The sequence below is a fragment of the Mustelus asterias genome, unplaced genomic scaffold (assembly GCF_964213995.1).
Source record: "Mustelus asterias unplaced genomic scaffold, sMusAst1.hap1.1 HAP1_SCAFFOLD_116, whole genome shotgun sequence".
In the NCBI taxonomy this organism is placed as follows: Eukaryota; Metazoa; Chordata; class Chondrichthyes; order Carcharhiniformes; family Triakidae; genus Mustelus; species Mustelus asterias.
In genome coordinates this window covers 692761-711850 of record NW_027590156.1, presented here as the reverse complement: position 1 = coordinate 711850, position 19090 = coordinate 692761, and the positions used below count along the sequence as shown (strand labels likewise).

General features: G+C 46.7%; 2 protein-coding genes and 1 non-coding gene across 3 annotated transcripts in view; 2 read left to right on the top strand and 1 right to left on the bottom strand.

Moving 5' to 3' along the window:
- The window catches only part of LOC144484579 (uncharacterized), a 104980-nt gene extending 86655 nt beyond the window's left edge, over nt 1-18325 (top strand). The window contains 2 exon segments of the mRNA XM_078203061.1: nt 4493-4502; nt 17291-18325. Coding sequence (XP_078059187.1) covers nt 4493-4502; nt 17291-18325 — 1045 coding nt within the window.
- On the top strand, nt 5568-5766 carry LOC144484599 (U2 spliceosomal RNA). Its single transcript, XR_013496096.1, has one exon. It is a non-coding gene; the product is annotated as a U2 spliceosomal RNA (small nuclear RNA).
- On the bottom strand, nt 10661-13059 carry LOC144484588 (uncharacterized). The gene is made up of 2 exons (XM_078203068.1): nt 12578-13059; nt 10661-12242 (listed from the first exon to the last, which is right to left on the bottom strand). The coding sequence occupies exon 2, from the start codon at nt 11880-11882 to the stop codon at nt 10734-10736; it is 1149 nt and encodes a 382-aa protein (XP_078059194.1). The 5' UTR covers nt 11883-12242; nt 12578-13059; the 3' UTR covers nt 10661-10733.
- Nucleotides 18326-19090: the final 765 nt, after the last annotated feature.

The following is a 19090-nucleotide window of genomic DNA, read 5'->3' as shown; positions in this document are numbered from 1 at the left end:
TTCTGTGCTGACAGATCTGCAGCGAACATGATCTTCTCCACACACCAGTGACAAGAGAAGTGAACAATTGGTATTGAATCTAAAATGCTGCCAGCTCCCGTGCTGAGAAAAGTGAAATGTTCTAATTACTGAGTGAAAGTGAACCTGAAAGTGAATCACAATTTACTTGTACAATTGGAAAAGGTGCGAAAATGTTTGATTCCCTGAAAATCAACTTCAGCTTTGAAGTTTTGTCTCGAAACTCACAAGCTGTGAGAGGGTCTACCCTCTTTAACTCTTTCGTCTAAGAAGGTTGAAGAGGTACCTTTTTTGGTTTATTTTTTCTTGAGTTATACCAGTTATTTGGAAAGACACTTGAAGAAAAACAAAAAAAACATTTGGGCAAAATAAGATCGAAATGGTGATAGGTTCATTTTTGACCTGAGAATCAAATTGACACAATTGTGCATACTTGTGAGCATTTGCTTCACCCTTTTACGATCAGGCAGCACGGTGACAATTTAATCCAAAGATTCTGTTTTTGAAGATTTTATTTCATCTGATTTGTTGTCATTTAAGACAGAATTCCTGGGAACGGGAGATTTGAGTGTTCCCCCCCCCCCCCCCCCAAACTGATACATCTGTCTCTGATCTCAATTACACCATTGTGTGAGAGTCTAACTGGACAGTAAAGTTTCCGCAGTCTCCTGAAACAGACAGAATGGGAAGCCCCATTTGGAATCAAAGATGGAAAAAATTCACACCAGCGATTGGGATTTGGAATAATTCACTCTGGGACTCGTTCAATGGAACAGACGAACTGGATATCCACGTACATTCTAGTGAAGTTAGGAAAGTGGAGATGAGACAAGTAATAGTTTTCCCTTGGAGATGTTTGTATTCTTGCTTGTGAACTTAAAATCAAAACTGAATCTGATAATCTGGCCACTACCTGAAGGAAGAAACTATTGGAACCAAAGAGAGAGATAAGCAAACATCTTCATAGAGAGACCACCTTAATATCACTTGAAAATTTGAGTGACTGTCTTAGACAGCACATGGACCCATTATTTTGGGATACCGGTGTGAGTGTGCAGATGTGATATGTTTCTCGGACCGAGGACACAGATTCAAGATAAGTGGCAGTAGGTGTAGAGGGGACATGAGAAAAAACTTTTTTATGCAGAGGGTGGTGGGTGACTGGAATTTGCTGCCTGAGGTGGTGGTGGAGGCAGAGACCCTAAACTCTTTTAAAATGTACCTGGATCTGCACCTTAAGTGCTGCCAGCTACTGAGCTATTGGCCGGGTGCAGGAGGTGGGATTAGAAAGGGCAACGGGGTGTCCTCGGGCTGGCATGGACAAGATGGGCCAAATGACCTCCTTTTGTGCTATAACTTTTCTATGGTTCTAAGTGGTGTAACTAACTCTGCCATTCGATCATTGCTGATATGCTCCTCATCCCCATTTTCCTGCCTTCTCTCCATAACCCTTCATCCCATTATCAATTAAAAATCTGTCTAACTCCTCAAATTTACTCACTGTCCCAGCATCCACCGCACTTTGGGGGAGCGAATTCCACAGATTCACAATCCCTTGGGAGTCGTAGTTTCTCCTCAACCTTATCCTCAGACTATGATCTCTCATCCTAGAATCCCCCACAAGAGGAAGCATCCACTCCACGTCAACTTTATCCATACCTTTTACCGTCTTGTAAACCTCAATTTGATCTCCCCTCATTCTTCTAAATACCAGATAGTATCGGCCTAAACTGTTCAATCTCTCTTCATACAACAAACCCCTCATCTCTGGAATCAATCTGGTGAACCTCCTCTGAACTGCCTCCAATGCCACAACATCTTTCCTCAAATAAGGAGACCAAACCTGTGAACAATACTCCAGGTGCGGCCTCACCAATGCCTTGTATAGTTGCAACAATACTTCCTTACATTTATAATCTATTCTTTAACTCTAAATGCCAACATTCCATTTGCTTTCTTTATTATCTGTTGTACCTGCATGCTAGTTTTCTGTGACTCATGAATGAGGACACCCAGACCCCTCTGCACCGGAGCATCCCTAAGTCTCTGTCCATTTAGATAATAAGTTGCAAGGGAGAAGATGGAATAGAATCTGGAGAAAGGTGAGAGTTCAGAGCTCAGAAAAAGAGTCTGGTCCGGCTGGTATAGTGGAAGAGAGGGAAGCAGAGGCAGCTGATCAGATTGTCTCAATCTTACAAAGAAGCTCCATGAGCTCCTCACACTTGTTCGAGATGAGGATGGAGGAGACAGGGGAGAGGGAGAGATGTTTTAAAAGGAACTAACTCGTGTTAGAGATATTAAAAAGACTCGACACACTGTGTGTTTAACACAAAGCTGATTTATGTGACTTTTATCCAGAACATTATCCCCTGTAACTGGGCTGGCATTTATAAATACCAGCAGAAACAGACTCCAATGAGCATTGTTCAGTGCTGGATGTGATTATCTACACAATCCAATCACTGTAATTACTTGTGAACACGCTGGTGTCTCAGCAGGTTGCCTGAGTGAATGAATCCCTTCCCACACTTGGAGCAGGTGAACGGCCTCTCCCCAGTGTGAACTCGCTGGTGTACAGTGAGTTGAGATGATCGTCTGAACCCAGTCCCACAGTAAGAGCACCTTCTCGTTCGTGTGAACATGTTGGTGGGACACCAGTTCCCCAAAACTTTTAAAGCATTTCCCACAGCCTGGGCATTGAAAAGGTCTCTCATCCGTGTGAACTCTTTGATGCGACACTTGTTCCCGAGAACTCTTAAAGCACTTCCCGCATTTTCTGCATTTAAAAGGTCTCTCATCAGTGTGAATCTGCTGGTGTTTCAGCAGGTGGGTTGACTGAATGAATCCTTTCCCACACTCAGAACAGATGAAAGGCCTCTCCCCGGTGTGAACGCGCTGGTGCAGGAGCAGTCTGTATGACTGAGTGAAGCCTTGCTCACACTCAGGGCAGATGAACGGTCTTTCCCCAGTGTGACTGCGTCGATGCGTTGCCAGTTCAGACGGGTAATTGAATGCCTTCCCACAGTCCCCACATTTCCATGGTTTCTCCTTGCTGTGACTGCGAATGTGTTTCGCCAGGCCAGATGATCGGCTGAAACCTCGTTCACACACACAACACGTGTATGGTTTCTCCCCACTGTAAATGGTGTTTTTTCCTTCCATGTTCAAAATGGGGCGGCACGGTAGCACAGTGGTTAGCACTGCTGCTTCACAGCTCCAGGGACCTGGGTTCAATTCCCGGCTTGGGTCACTGTCTGTGTGGAGTTTGCACATTCTCCTCGTGTCTGCGTGGATTTCCTCCGGGTGCTCCGGTTTCCTCCCACAGTCCAAAGATGTGCGGGTTAGATTGATTGGCCATGCTAAAATTGCCCCTTAGTGTCCTGAGATGTGTAGGTTAGAGGGATTAGTGGTTAAAATATGTAGGGATATGGGAGTAGACCTGGGTGGGATTGTGGTCGGTGCAGACTCGATGGGCCGAATGGCCTCTTTCTGTGCTGTAGGGTTTCTATGATTCTATGAAAATCCAATAATATTCAGGTTATGATAAACTCCACAACTCTGTCAGATTTTGATGTGATGCTTGGGTGGAATTTCCCAACTGCAAATACTCCTCTTCCAATTCCAAGATTTTGATGTGGTGATTGGTTTGACTTTCCTGCCTGTGAACCTTTCCAATACTCTGTGAAATTGATTCAAAACAGAAAAAAGAGAGTGAGAGAGAACCCACAAAAACACAAAGGCAGGTTGTGAAATTGAGCTGAATGAATCTGGTAATTTGTGGGGCCGGCACTAGGAAAAAGTGACCATTAAAACTGCTGGATTGTCACAAAACCTCAACTGGTTTACGCATGGCCGTATCTGGGGTTAGAGAAAATGGGCAGGGTTTTTGCTCGCTCTCTGCGGCATGTTTTGTGGAGATGGGAGGCCGCCTGCTGGTGACAGGATCTTATGATCTCACCGTTGTCAATGGGGCTTCCTGTTGAACACACCCCTCACTCTGGGAGACCCGCAGCAGGGGTGCACTGTCGGCGGAACCGTAAGATCCTGCCGGTGAGAATGGCAGCAAGATTCTGACGAATGTTTCATGATGTACATAATGATTTCCAGGAGTAAAAACGGTGCAGAATTTGATGGTCAATGTAAGCTTAGAAGTGGGAGAGAATTGGACTATAACACAGAAATAAACCATTCCTGACTGTGAAAAATACTGTGGGTTAGGTTGATCGGCCATGGTAAGTTGTCCCGTAGTGTCAGGGGATTAGCAGGGTAAATACATCGGATTACAGGGATAGGGCCTGGGTGGGATTGTTGTCGATGCAAGCTCAACAGGCCAAATGGCCTCCTGCACTGTAGAGATTCTATGATTCTAAGATAAAGCTGCTAAACCAGCAGCATAACTAAAATACAGCCATTATTAGAGGCAGAGGAAGTTAGACAATGACAATGGAAGAGGAGCTATGCCTACTCCAATCAGCTTGGATCAGGTAGATCAGGCCCAATAAGAAGTTTAACAACACCAGGTCTGAACTGGCAACGCATCGACGCAGTCACACTGGGGAAAGACCGTTCATCTGCCCCGAGTGTGGGCAAGGCTTCACTCAGTCATACAGACTGCTCCTGCACCAGCGCGTTCACACCGGGGAGAGGCCTTTCATCTGTTCTGAGTGTGGGAAAGGATTCATTCAGTCAACCCACCTGCTGAAACACCAGCAGATTCACACTGATGAGAGACCTTTTAAATGCAGAAAATGCGGGAAGTGCTTGAAGAGTTCTCGGGAACAAGTGTCGCATCAAAGAGGTGATCAGGGAGGGCAGAGGTGAAACAGCAATGAATGGACATGGAATCAGATCCACAGTAGTCACAACAGCCCCAGAGAGGTGGAACCAGAGCACAGATAACAGAGCACATCATTTAAAACTCTAAATTGTGGGTGAATGGTCACAAACACTCACCTCTGAAACAATTTAACTGATTTCAATATTAAAATCTCCTGCTGGAGCCTGCAGCTGGAAAGATATCAGAAGCATTGGCATCAGAGAAAAATCTCCCAGTTGAAGAAATCCCCGGGGAGCGGGGCTGATGTCACTGCAATTGTAAGTATGTGTTGAGATCACAGACAGGAACACAGAATACCTGGGTCTGTGCAAACCAGTGATCACCACACATGATGGAGGATGCGAGGCTCCTTGACAGGGTGCAGAGGAGATTTATCAAAATGGTTCCAGAGATGAGGAATTATAGTTACAATGTTAGGCTGGATAATTTGGGGTTGTTCTCCTTGGAGCAAAGTAGATTGATAGAGGTGTACAAGGGTACATGGAGGTGTCGAAGTTTACGTGCTCTGTTGACATAGTCGGTACAAGCTCTGACTATGGTCATCCAGTCTCGAAACGTTGGTTCTATTCTCTCTCCACAGATGCTGTCAGATCTGCTGAGATTTTCCAGCATTTACTGTTTTTATTTCCCTTTCTTTTTCCTTCGCTGCCACCGCTCTGTCTCATCAATAAGACATTGGGACTCAGAGGGTTGATGCAGTTTAATGGACATGTTCGCTTCTTGGCCTTTTGGCTAAGATCAAGTGTAGTATTGACATGCTGTGCTTGGTTGAAGTCATGAGGTTACATTTTAGCTGCATTTGAAGCAATTTTTAAAAGCGGCATCTCGGCCTTTTGGCTAAGATGCAAATGAGATCAAGCCTTGGAGGAGGAGCTATGCCTACTCCAATCAGCTTGGATCAGGTAGATCAGGCCCAATAAGAAGTTTAACAACACCAGGTTAAAGTCCAACAGGTTTATTTGGTAGCAAATGCCACGAGCTTTCGGAGTGCTGCCCCTTCGTCAGGTGGAGTGGAGATCTGCTTACAAACAGGTCATACAGAGACACAAACTCAATTTACAGAATAATGATTGGAAAGCGAATCCTTACAACTAATCAAGTCTTAAAGGTACAAACAACGTGAGTGGAGAGAGCGTTATCACAGGTTAAAGAGATGTGAATTGTCTCCAGACAGGACAGCCAGTGAGATTCTGCAAGTCCAGGCAAGCTGTGGGGTTACAGACAGATCAAGCCCAAGACAGGAACTCATAGAACTCATAGAAACCCTACAGTGCAGAAGGAGGCCATTCGGCCCATCGAGTCTGCACCGACCACAATCCCACCCAGGCCCTACCCCCACATATTTACCCGCTAATCCACGCATCTCAGAACTCTAAGGGGCAATTTTTAACCTGGCCAATCAACCTAACCCGCACATCTTTGGACTGTGGGAGGAAACCGGAGCACCCGGAGGAAACCCACGCAGACACGAGGAGAATGTGCAAACTCCACACAGACAGTGACCTGAGCCGGGAATCGAACCCGGGACCCTGGAGCTGTGAAGCAGCAGTGCTAACCACTGTGCTACCGTGCCGACAGGTGAGAGCCCTGTCTTGTCAGCTTGGATCGGGAATGTCTCAACTTGTTGAGACTCTGAATTGGACTTAATTTGATTGAATTGGAATAGAAACAAAAAAAATGGACAAGTTGTCCCCATTCTGAACACTGGGGAACAAGCTCTCCCACTGATTGACAATATTGCCCTCTACAAACATGGCGGCCGCACGTGCGCACTGCTGCATATTGCCCCCAATAAAGATGGCGAACGTTAACCCAGGACAAACATTAGGAGCTGCAGCCCTGCTCGGTACAAACTGGGTCCGGGAAGCTCTCTTTCGCGGTTTGCGGCCTACACAACATGGTTACGCAGCGTTTCCACCCACCTGGACGATCCATTGCTCTCTCCGTACCGCCAATCACCTCGAACAGATTTCCGAGCTCAAAACAAAAGCCGCTGTCCATCGCCATTACTCTCACTGCGCATGCGCCAGTGAAAGCTGACCCAGCCCCTCATTCGCTCCTATTGGTTGGAGGACCGGCCGCTCCACATCGGTCCTCCAGTACTGCCCATTGGTCTGCGCTGCCGTCAATTAGCCGGGCATTGTGACGGTGACTTGCTGCTTGTCCAATAACAAGTGAGAGAGTCTCAGTGTAACAATGACACACACAGGCTCCAATACAATCAGAGTGGGGATGGAGCACAGAGACAACACAGCAAAGCACTGACTTACTCTGAGTGTAACAATGACACACACAGGCTCCAATACAATCAGAGTGGGGATGGAGCACAGAGACAACACAGCAAAGCACTGACTTACTCTGAGTGTAACAATGACACACACAGACTCCAATACAATCAGAGTGGGGATGGAGCACAGAGACAACACAGCAAAGCACTGACTTACTCTGAGTGTAACAGTGACACACACAGGCTCCAATACAATCAGAGTGGGGATGGAGCACAGAGACAACACAGCAAAGCACTGACTTACTCTGAGTGTAACAGTGACACACACAGGCTCCAATACAATCAGAGTGGGGATGGAGCACAGAGACAACATAGCAAAGCACTGACTTACTCTGAGTGTAACAAATACAATGTTTGTTCAAATAATAAGTCACGTTGCAGTATGTTAGCGAACACAGCATTAGATCCAATGGAATGATAATACAGTCAGTATCTAGTGCACCATAACCAAAGTTTAGGTTTCATTTGATAGTGTGAGTGAGTCATGGTCTATTGATATAATGTATTTAGATTCTGGTGTGTGTTACTCTGCCACTGTCATTATCAGACAATAACCTGTCTGTTATTCCAATTCTGCTGTATTTTACAACGTCGATGGTTGTCATGATGTGGAGATGCCGGCGTTGGACTGGGGTGAACACAATAAGAGTTTTAACAACACCAGGTTAAAGTCCAACAGGTTTATTTGGTAGCAAATACCATTAGCTTTCGGAGCGCTGCTCCTTCGTCAGCGCTCCGAAAGATAATGGTATTTGCTACCAAATAAACCTGTTGGACTTTAACCTGGTGTTGTTAAAACTCTTACTGTATTTTACAACTGCAGCTCCTGGGGCTGATTGGAGTCTGGTATAATCATCACAAAGGTCGGTTTCAGTGTCTCTGAGGTCATTTTAACTGCAGGTAATCTGACATTAAGGGAGACAAGAGGCCCAACAAACATTTGATTATAATAGGAGGACAAAGTGTAAGGGAACAATGATATTTTAAGGTGTCTGTGTTATGGTGAGTGTCACTGGGAGGTGAGTGATAAAATACAAGTGGAAACATCATGACAGAGACACATGCGACTGACTCGGCCTGACTGAGAGCTGTTATACTCGAGGCGAGAATAATGAGGACATGGGAAACTCCTGAGATTTCTGATATCTGAGGTGTGTCTGTTAGAGGAACTGAAAATAATCAGTTCCTCCTCATGGTTATCTCCAGTTCGCAAGTTACACAGACACACAGGAAAGAGATCTGACAGCTCATCAAACACAATATTTTAATCTTCTGTTTGAGACACATTATGACCGAAAAGTTCAAATATTAAAACTTTAGGAGAGAAACATTCAGAATGTCACAAAGATGAGTGAACTGTCCAGTGGGTGGCACGGTAGCACAGTGGTTAGCACTGCTGCTTCACAGCTCCAGGGACCTGGGTTCGATTCCCGGCTTGGGCCACTGTCTGTGTGGAGTTTGCACATTCTCCTCATGTCTGCGTGTGTTTCCTCCGGGTGCTCCGGTTTCCTCCCACAGTCCAAAGATGTGTGGGTTAGGCTGATTGGCCATGCTAAATTTGCCCCTTAGTTTTCTGAGATGTGTAGGTTAGAGGGATTAGCGGGTAAATATATGTAGGGATATGGGGGTAGGGCCTGGGTGGGATTGTGGTCGGTGCAGACTCGATGGGCCGAATGGCCTCTTTCTGCACTGTAGTGTTTCTATGATTCAGTAACTGATCCACAGACACAGCTGGTTATATCTGCGAATGGAAACTCTGAACAGAAATAACAGGCTCATTTGTAAATGTCACCACAATGTGACCTGTGTGACTCTGCCCTGACTCTGTGGACAGATACAGGCCGCATTGACAGATGTTCTCACCAGATTGTGGTCCCTGGATTTATTTTCTGCTCAGAAGTGAGATGTGAGGTTTGGAACCGGCAGCAGAGAGACAGAAAGTTGTGATACCTGAGAATGAAACAGCCGGCGTCAGTTTGATGTTATCACCGTGAACAGTCTTCCTGCCTGTGAGGGTGAACTCACTCTGACAGCATCAAGAACAACCACACAGATTGCTACCAGTCTCAGCATTACATTCATCTCCATTCCCATTTTAAACAATAAAGAAAGGAGATCATTTGGATTTTTAACACATTCACTGAATTGGGAGATGGACTGAGGGTCATCACTGGGAGAAATGAGGAGGAATTAGAGAACAAATGAGTTTTCCCAAAGAGGGTTATTAGAAAAGAGGAGATTTAAAGTGAGTCAGGGCCTGTCAGAGGAAGTGGGAGAGAGAAACAGAGAGGATTGAATCTCCATCAATTAGATGTTTTCTCAGACAGCGAAGAGGGATGAAGTGTGTTTGTGCTTTTTCAGAGAGAGATAATGAGAGAGAGAAAACAATGAATAAGTTTAAGCATTATCTGAAATAGGAAGGTTAAATGAGTGAGTGTTTGAAAGAAAGATAGAGAGACATTAAGTGACGAAGACAGTTTCTGAGAGGAGAGAGGTAAAGTGAAAATGAGAGAGGAGCGAGGTTAGAGTGTAAGAGAGGTGGAAGGTAAGGTGTGAGTGAATGCCTGGAGAGAGAGAGAGACGTTCAGTGAGTGTTAGAGAGATGAGAGATGTTACGCGATTGAGTTTCTGAGAGAGAGGAGATGTGAGTGAGTGAATGTCTGAAAGAGAGGAGAGCAGGTTCACACCCAGGGGTCACTGAGAATGATCAAAATAGGGAGATCACCCAGAAAACTACCAACAGGAAACTTCAGCTGAACACATCACTCATTCTTAAATGATCAGTCAGGGCTCTGATGCTGCTCAGCTTCTCTCTGTTCTGTTTATAATGGTTAAAGGCTGATAGGAGTGAGGTTTATTTAAAAGGATAGTGTATGGGAAGCACACATCAACAAAACTGAGAATTCTTGGACACACACTGCAGCTCCTTCTCTATCTGGGAATCAAATTGTTGTCTCATTGTCCCAGCAGTTAACAGGCTCCTTTGAATGCCTCCAGCTCCTCCTTTAATGCAGACTTCAACCAATTTATTTTAAGCCAGTTTCTGGTCAATAAACCAGGACTGACACACACACACATTAAAATGTTTCAGACTTTTTTTCATTCTAAGTCTGGAAACCTAAACCTGCCGTTTCACTCTCAGTCAGGAATAGATCCCAGTTTTACACCAATCTTTGACAGCACGTTTCCAGCATTCACCATTGTTCTTCCTGACTCTAAACACAGTTGTAAAGGAGCTTCTGTTCCGTGTCTCGGAGCTCTGAACCATGGAAAAGAACGACTGGGACACATTTCTCACACACCTCAGGATTCACCCACACGGGGACTTTGCTGTCAGTGAAAAGTGACGAAAAAGACCAAAGTGCTGTTTGTCCCTCTCAGCGAGACCCTGAAGGACTGTGTCAAGAATGAAGTTCTGTTCCTACTGTGTGATCCTCCCTCAGATTGCCCTTTCTGAGCTCCAGCCTGGTGACGTTAAACACTCAAATGGAAAAGACAAAAATCTACAACAATGATTCAATCAAATGTCTATTTCACATTTATTCAGAATATCGAACCTCAACAGAAGAAAAAAGTCAGAAAGAACATGATTCAGACCTGGATATGATTAACAGCATCAATAAGTGTAGAATCCAAACCTTGCAGTCGTTTGTGAACTTGCTGGTGTGTTAGCAGGTGGGATGACTGAATAAATCCCTTTCCACAGACATTACAGGTGAACGGCCTCTCCCCAGTGTGAACTCGCTGGTGTTTCAGAAGATAAGATAAATGAGAAAATCCCTTCCCACATACCAAGCAGGCAAATGGCCTCTCCCCACTGTGAACTCTCTGATGTGTCAGCAGGTTGGATGACTGACTGAATCCCTTCCCACACGTGGAGCAGGTGAACGGCCTCTCCCCAGTGTGAACTCGCTGGTGATTCAATAAGTTGGATGAACGAGTGAATCCCTTCCCACAAACGGAGCAAGTGAATGGCCTCTCCTCACTGTGAACCTGCTGGTGTGTCAGGAGGTTGTATGAGCGGGTGAATCCCTTCCCACATTCAGAGCAGGTGAACGGTCGATCCCCTGTATGGAGTTGCTGGTGTATCAGAAGATTGGATGAATTAATAAATCCCTTCCCACAGTCTGAGCAGGTGAAGGACCTCTCCCCAGTGTGAATTCTCTGGTGGTTCAGTAGGGCAGATGGGCTGCTGAATCCCTTCCCACACACACAGCAGGTGAATGGCCTCTCCCCAGTGTGAGTATATTGGTGCGTCAGCAGATCCTTTTTGTTTTTAAAGCTCTTCGCACAGTCAGAACAATTAAAAAGTTTGTCATCAGAGTGAACAAGTTGATGTGTCTGCAAGTGGGATGACTGAATGAATCCTTTCCCACACACAGAGCAGGTGAACGGTCTCTCCCCAGTGTGAATTCGTTGGTGTGTCAGCAGATCTTTTTTGCATTTAAAACTCTTCCCACAGTCAGAACATGTAAACAGTCTCTCATCAGTGTGAACAAGTTGGTGTGTCACAATGTGGGATGAGCGAGTGAATCCCTTCCCACACACAGGGCAGGTGAACGGCCTCTCCCCAGTGTGAACCCGTTGGTGAGTCAGAAGATTGTATGAATGGGTGAATCCCTTCCCACAGACGGAGCAGGTGAACGGTCTCTCCCCAGTGTGACAGCGCCGATGAACTTCCAATTGTGATGGGAAACCGAATCCCTTCCCACAATCCACACATTCCCACGGTTTCTCCATGGTGTTGGTGTCCTTGTGCTTCTCCAGGTTGGATGATCAGTTAAAGCCTGGTCCACACACACAACATGCATATCATTTCACCCTGCTGTGAAAAGTGTGATGTTTTTTCAGGCTGTGTAACTGGTTAAAGATCTTTCCACAGTCAGTTCACTGGAACACTCTCACTCGGGTGTGTGTTTGTCCCGATGCTTTTCCGGTCACACTGATGTTAAATTTCTTTGCTCACAGGCAGAACAGACAAATATTTCTCCTTCCACATTCAAAGACCGATGATATTCAGCTCCTAAGGAACTGAATGACTTTGTCAGATGTGATGTCCGGTTTGAGTTTTCTGTCTGCCGTTCCTTCACTTCGAATATCCTGTAAAAAACGTTTAGAACAGTCATCACACTCAGAACAGGATAGAAATTCTGAACAATTCCAGTTTCTCTGGAACTTTTTTCCTCTCTTGTTCCCCCAAATTTGTAAATCCCCGTCCCACACTCTCTCCCTCCCCCCTGGGCTGAAATCCAAACCCATCTCCACCATTTCTTTCCTCCACTCCCAGTTTTCTCCCTCCCTCTCCTCTGTCTGGGTTCAGTTCATGATGTGGTTTTAAGACTTGATGAGCTGTAAGTATTCGGATTCCAACCATTATTCTGTAAATTGAGTTTGTGTCTTTATATACCCTGTTTGTGAACAGAATTCCCACTCACCTGAAGGAGCTTAAGGCTCCGAAAGTTTGTGGCTTTTGCGACCAAATAAACCTGTTGGACTTTAACCTGGTGTTGTAAGACTTCTTACTGGGTTCAGTTCTCCAGCTCCTGTCTGCAGACTGACAATAAAACCAATGGGTCTTATTGGGGGTGTTGGGGCCTCCAGCGGGTGTTTGTGAATCCTCCCCGCCCACCTCCCAGGGTTTCCTTCCTTCCCAGAGATCAGAGTCCTCATTGATTTGAGGCCAAAGTGTAACCTCTTATTTATTGTCCCCCTCCCCCATCCTCTGATGTGAACCATCCTCCAGTGGCTGAGCCAGGATGGGGCCGTTAACCTGGGCCTGTTCCCGGGAGGGAGGGAGGGAGAAGCCCCGCAGCTGCAAACCAGGGAGCTGACAATGATTCTGAAGGGTTTGCGGATCCACAAAGTGTTTCCAAATCCTCCCAGCCACCGCCTAACGCTGACTCCGCTTCTCCGGGACAAACAAGCGCCAAGGACAACAATGACACTGCGCATGCTCCACATCACAATGCCCGGGGACTGATTGACGGCAGCTCCGGACCAATAGGAGGAGGGGGCGGGGTTGGAGGACCGAGCCGGAGCGGCTGGTCATCCAACCAATCGGAGAGAATGGGGGGCGGGGCTGGAGGTCGGAGCGGATGCGGCTGGTCCTCCAACCAATCGGAGTGAATGAGGGGCGGAACCTGAAGCATGCGCAGTGCGGATAATGGCGACGGACAGACGGCCGGTTTTAGTTTGGAAGCGAGATTAATACGAGGTAGAGGGCGGCGTGCGGGGAATGATAAATGTGGCGGGTGGGTGGAGAGGCTTTGTAAACATGTTGTTCAAACCTGGAAATGAACTTCCCGGTCCCCCCCTTTGTACCAAATGGAGCGGCAGCTTGTAGTGTTAGACCCGGGCTGACTGCCGCCATTGAGGCTGCATGTGGGAGGCCGGCAGGGATTGTGATTGGAGAGTGAAGCCCTGACGTCACAGTGGAATGGGTGAGAGTGTGACGTCACAATGGAATGGGTGAGGGTGTGATGTCACACTGGAATGGGTGAGGGTGTGACATCACAATGGAACGGGTGAGGGTGTGACGTCACAATGGAATGGGTGAGGGTGTGACGTCACAATGGAATGGGTGAGAGTGTGACGTCACAATGGAATGGATGAGGGTGTGATGTCACAATGGAATGGGTGAGGGTTCCAGATGAGCTGAGACTGGGCTGGAGTCGGGCGATGGCACTGACATGTGGCCCGGTGGCACAGTGGTTAGTGCAGCTGCCTAACAGCGCCAGGGACCCGGGTTCAATTCCAGCCTCGGGTCGCTGTCTGTGCAGAGTTTCTACATTCTCCCCGTGTCTGTGTGGGTTTCCTCCGGGTGTTCCGGTTTCCTTCCACAGTCCAAAGATGTGCCGGTTAGACGGATTGGCCATGATAAATTGCCGCTTGGTATCAGGGGGATTAACAGGTAAATATGTGGATAGGGCCTGGATGGGATTGTTGTCAATGCAGGCTCGATGGGTTGAATGGCCTCCTTCTACACTGTATTTTATTATTCATCATTATTAATTAATCACTATTAATGCTTCTATGAATGAAGGTGGTCTTGATGATGATGTGGACATGTGGCTGGAAGCTCATCTTGGGATGAACTATTTCACCCTGGTTGTGAATCGCCTGGTTCAGCCTCAGACAGTTGCCTGGAGGAGAGATAAAGTTGTTGGTGAGGGAGTGGAGTTTGTAGTGGGGACTGAACACAATGGGTTCAGTCTTCCCAGTATTTAAATGAAATAAATTTCTGTTGTTTCAGTACTGGATGTCAGACAAGTCAGGATGGTGTGTGAGTTGGAGAGGAACTTGGAGCTGATGTGTTCACAGGGTTTGGAAATTCTGTCAAAGTTCCTGTTGAGTTGTAGATGTATAAAATCTCTCTCCTCACCTCTGGCCTCTCCTACTTCTCTCTGTTTCCACTCAGAGTGTGGAGATGCCGACGTTGGACTTGGGTAAGCACAGTAAGAAGTCTCACAACGCCAGGTTAAAGTCCAACAGGTTTATTTGGTAGCACAAGCCACAAGCTTTTGGAGCGCTGCCCCTTCATCAGGTGAGTGGGAGTCGTGTTCAAAAACAGGGCACAGAGACACAAACTCAATTTACAAGATAATGGTTGGAATGTGAGTCTTTATAGGTAATCAAGTCTTAAAGGCCCAGGCAATGTGAGTGGAGAGAGGATTAAGTGCAGATTAAAGAGGTGTGTATTGTCTGCATGTGGAGATGCCGGCGTTGGACTGGGGTAAACACAGTAAGAAGTTTAACAACACCAGGTTAAAGTCCAACAGGTTTATTTGGTAGCAAACGCCACTAGCTTTCGGAGCGCTGCCCCTTCGTCAGGTGAAGGACAGTTAGTGAGATTTTGCAACCCTCGGCAAGTCGTGGGGGGGGTTACAGACAGTGTGACATGAACCCAAGATCCCGGTTGAGGCCGTCCTCATGTGTGATTGACAGATCCATGCTCACTGCTTCCTGCCCTGGACGCAGAGAGCTGAAAATACTGCGGGTGCTGGAATCTGAAACAGAAACAGAAAATGCTGGAAATCTCAGCATCTGTGGAGAGAGAATAGAGTTAATGCTTCCAGTCTGGATGATCATAGATGCTGCCAGACCTGCTGAGGTTTTCCAGCACTTCCTGTTTTTGATTAACTGAAGGTTCAGCAGGGAAAGAAGCAGCGAACTGAACACACTGAACCCAGGGGGAGGGAGTGACCCAGGATAAGGGACAAGCGCTGCTCAGTGAGGCTCTGCAAAGTCCAGCAACCCGTCCACATTGAGAGCTTAGAGTGCCATGGGAGAGGGGAAGGAGAAACTATTTGGGCACAGCAGGAGGTCACCCCTCCCCACACTCTGTGGTTCCACATCCCTCCCACACCTGGACAGGGTTGGCTCGAGGTGCAGGAAGCTGCAAGCTGAGAGGCTGAGTTGTGAACTGGGCCGGGTTGGGGGTTTGAGTGACAGTCCTGGGGCTATATCAGGACAGGAACAGCCACAGATTCCCCCTTTTTCTTGGGACGTTTCAGTGGAGCTGTGTTGGTGAGTGTTTGTAATCTCTGTCTCACTGTCTCGGTAATGGGGGTGGGTTGTAGATTGCTGTGAGTGTTAGACTAAATAACCTCTCCTCATGCTGCCAGTTCCAGTCTGCAGACTCCATTTCTCAGTCCAGTTTGCTGCTCTGTCTCTCTGTACTTTGCTGCAGTGCTCCACATTCTGAGCAACATCCAGCCCATTGTTATCACCCGAAATTTGCGGCAAACTCCCTTCACTGTGGCACAGTGATTCACAATGCTGCCTCACAGCGCCAGGGTTCGACTCCAGCCGTGGGTGTGTGACTGTCTGTGTGGAGTTTGCACAGTAAGAAGTCTCACAATATCAGGTTAAAGTCCAATAAGTCATTTGGAATCAATGCAAATTACTGCGGATTCTGGAATCTGAAACCAAAAGAGAAAATGCTGGAAAATCTCAGCAGGTCTGGCAGCATCTGTGAGGAGAGAAAAGAACTGACATTTTGAGTCCAGATGACCGTTTGTCAAAGCTGCTCCTTCATCAGTTCTCCAAAAGCTCGTGGTTCCAAATAACCTGGTGTTGTGAGACTTCTTACTGTGCCCACCCCAGTCCAACATCTTCACCTCAGGTGTGGAGTTTGCACAATCTCCCCCAGTCTGTGTGCATTTCCTCTGGGTGCTCTGGTTTCCTCTCACTGCCCAAAGATGTGCAGGTTAGGTGAATTGACCATGTTAAATTTGTCCCTTAATGTCCCAAGATGTGTAGGGTCTAATTTGATTTATTATTGTTGCGTGTTCTGGGATACAGTGAAAATTATTTCTTGCGTGTTATACAGAAAAAAAAATCATAACTTGGTAAAGTACAGAGGGGAGAAGGAAAAGAGTCGGGTACAGAATATATTGTTGTGGTTGCAGGCAGGGTGAAGAAAAAGGTCAGGATGGGGATTAGCAGAGTCAGTGCGTGGGGTTACTGGGATAGTGGGTGAGCCTGGGAAAGATGCTCTGAGTCAGTAGAGACTCGATGGGTAAAATGGCCTCTTTCTGCACTAAGAATTCGATGATTAGTGAATTGCGGTGAGCAACCTTTGAATAGAGGGGTTTCTGGGGTGCAGAGCATTGTGGGAAATGTGACCGCCATTAGTCAGTGCCTGACTCTAGATGTTTCATTATAGACTGAGGGCAAGTCAGCAACCTGAGCCCTCAATAATGTTTGTAACTCTCACAGGCTGCCTAGTCTGCTGAATATCTCGATGATCCTCAGTTCCTGGCCTCCTGCGTGTTTTATTTTTATTGTTGCTTCAGTCTGGACTCTATTCATCACCTGTCTCTATGGGTTTTCTCTCAATCCCCTTTTTTCTGTTTTGAATCAGCTTCACAGGGACTAGAAGGGGACGATTTGCAGTCAGGAAACTGAAAGTAAATATCATATCAGGAACTGCCAGAGTCGTCTAATTTATCATAACTGAATATCAGTGGATTTTGAACATGGAAGGAAAAAGCACTATTCCCAGTGGGGAGAATCCGTACACGGGTTCTGTGTGTGGACGAGGCTTCAGCCGATCCTCTGGCCTGTCAAAACGTAAGTGCAGTCACTCCATGGAAAAACTGTGGAAATGTGTGGACTGTGGGAAGGAATTTAATTCCCCATCCCAGCTGGAAACTCATCGGCGCAGTCACACTGGGGAGAGGCCGTTCACCTGCTCTGAGTGTGGGAAGGGATTCACTCAGTCATCCCACCTACTTACTCATCAGCGAGTTCACACTGATGAGAGACCTTTCCAATGCTCAGACTGTGTGAAGTGCTTCAAAAGTTCTTGGGAACTGATGTCCCATCAACGTGTTCACACTGATGAGAGACCATTCAGGTGCTCCCACTGTGGGATTGGGTTCCAGCATTCACATAACCTCACTGTACACCAGCGAGTTCACACTGGGGAGAGACCATTCACCTGCTCCGAGTGTGGAAAGGGATTCACTCGGTCGTCCCAACTATTGACACACCAGCGAGTTCACACTGGGGAGAGACCTTTTAAATGCTCTGACTGTGGGAAGTGCTATAAAAGTTCTGATGAACTGATGTCCCATCAACGTGTTCACACTGATGAGAGACCGTTCAGGTGCTCTCACTGCGGGGCTGGGTTCAAGCGATCATATGACCTCATTCCACACCAGCGCATCCACACTGGGGAAAGGCCATTCACCTGCTCCGAGTGTGGAAAGGGATTCACTCGGTCATCCCGCCTGCTGCAACACCAGCGAGTTCACACTGGGGAGAGGCCATTCACCTGCTCCTACTGTGGGAAGGGATTCACTCGGTCATCCCACCTATTGACACACCAGCGAGTTCACACCGGGGAGAGACCTTTTAAATGCTCTGACTGTGAGAAGTGCTATAAAAGTTCTGGTGAACTGATGTCCCATCAACGTGTTCACACTGATGAGAGACCGTTCAGGTGCTCTCACTGTGGGACTGGGTTCAGGCGATCATATGATCTCATTCTACACCAGCGCACCCACACTGGGGAAAGGCCATTCACCTGCTCTGAATGTGGGAAGGGATTCATTCAGTCCTCCACCCTGCTGAGACACAAGCGAGCTCACACTGGGGAAAGGCCATTCACCTGCTCTGAAAGTGGGAAGAGATTCACTCGGTCATCCTACCTGCTTAGACACCAAAGAATTCACTAGTAACCACAGTGATTGGAATCTGCTGTTAATCCTATCCAGGACTCTAATATGTTCATTGTGTTTGTTTTTGTTGATGTTAATGAACTCCAGCCAGTTATACGGTTTAATATTCTGAATAAAAGTCAAATAAATTATCTTTGTGTTCAGTGCTGTGAATCTTTTTAATATCATCAGTACAACTGAATTCCTTCTGAGTTGCTCTCCCATTGTCCCTCTCCCATCTTCACCTCCCCACAAGTGCTCATTGGGAATAAAACTCACAATCTTCTTTGTCACTAAGTTTGAGACAATCCAATCAGCTGCCTCTCCTGCTTCCCTCCTTCCCCTAACCCACTGGAACAAACCTCCTCTAACGCTCCCCTTTGTCTGAGCTCTGAACTCTCATCTTTCTGCAGTTTCTCTCCTGCCTCCCCTCATGTCCTCTTAGAGCTCATCTTGCCCATGAGACCCATCTCTTGATCCCTCAATCCTATTCCCACTGTCCTACTGACAGCACAACTTCTCCATATCAGCTGATATTGTCAATATCTTCCTCTCCTTCAAATCCGATATCATCACCCACTTCTCAATAAAATATCTTTGACACATGCCCTTGTAAACTACCATCCCATCTCCCTTTCCTCTCTAAAGTCCTTGAATGTTTTACCTTCCACATATTGTAACTTGTTTTCCCTTTATCATTGTGTATAGTAAAGTTTATTTTGTTTGTGCAGAATCTGTGGAATCTTTTGCCTTTATTCACTTGTTAAGTGTCTTGAATCTCCA

Excerpts from the sequence above, each read along its gene's own strand:
- LOC144484588 (XM_078203068.1), bottom strand. The coding sequence starts at position 11,882 with ATGGAGAAACCGTGGGAATGTGTGGATTGTGGGAAGGGATTCGGTTTC.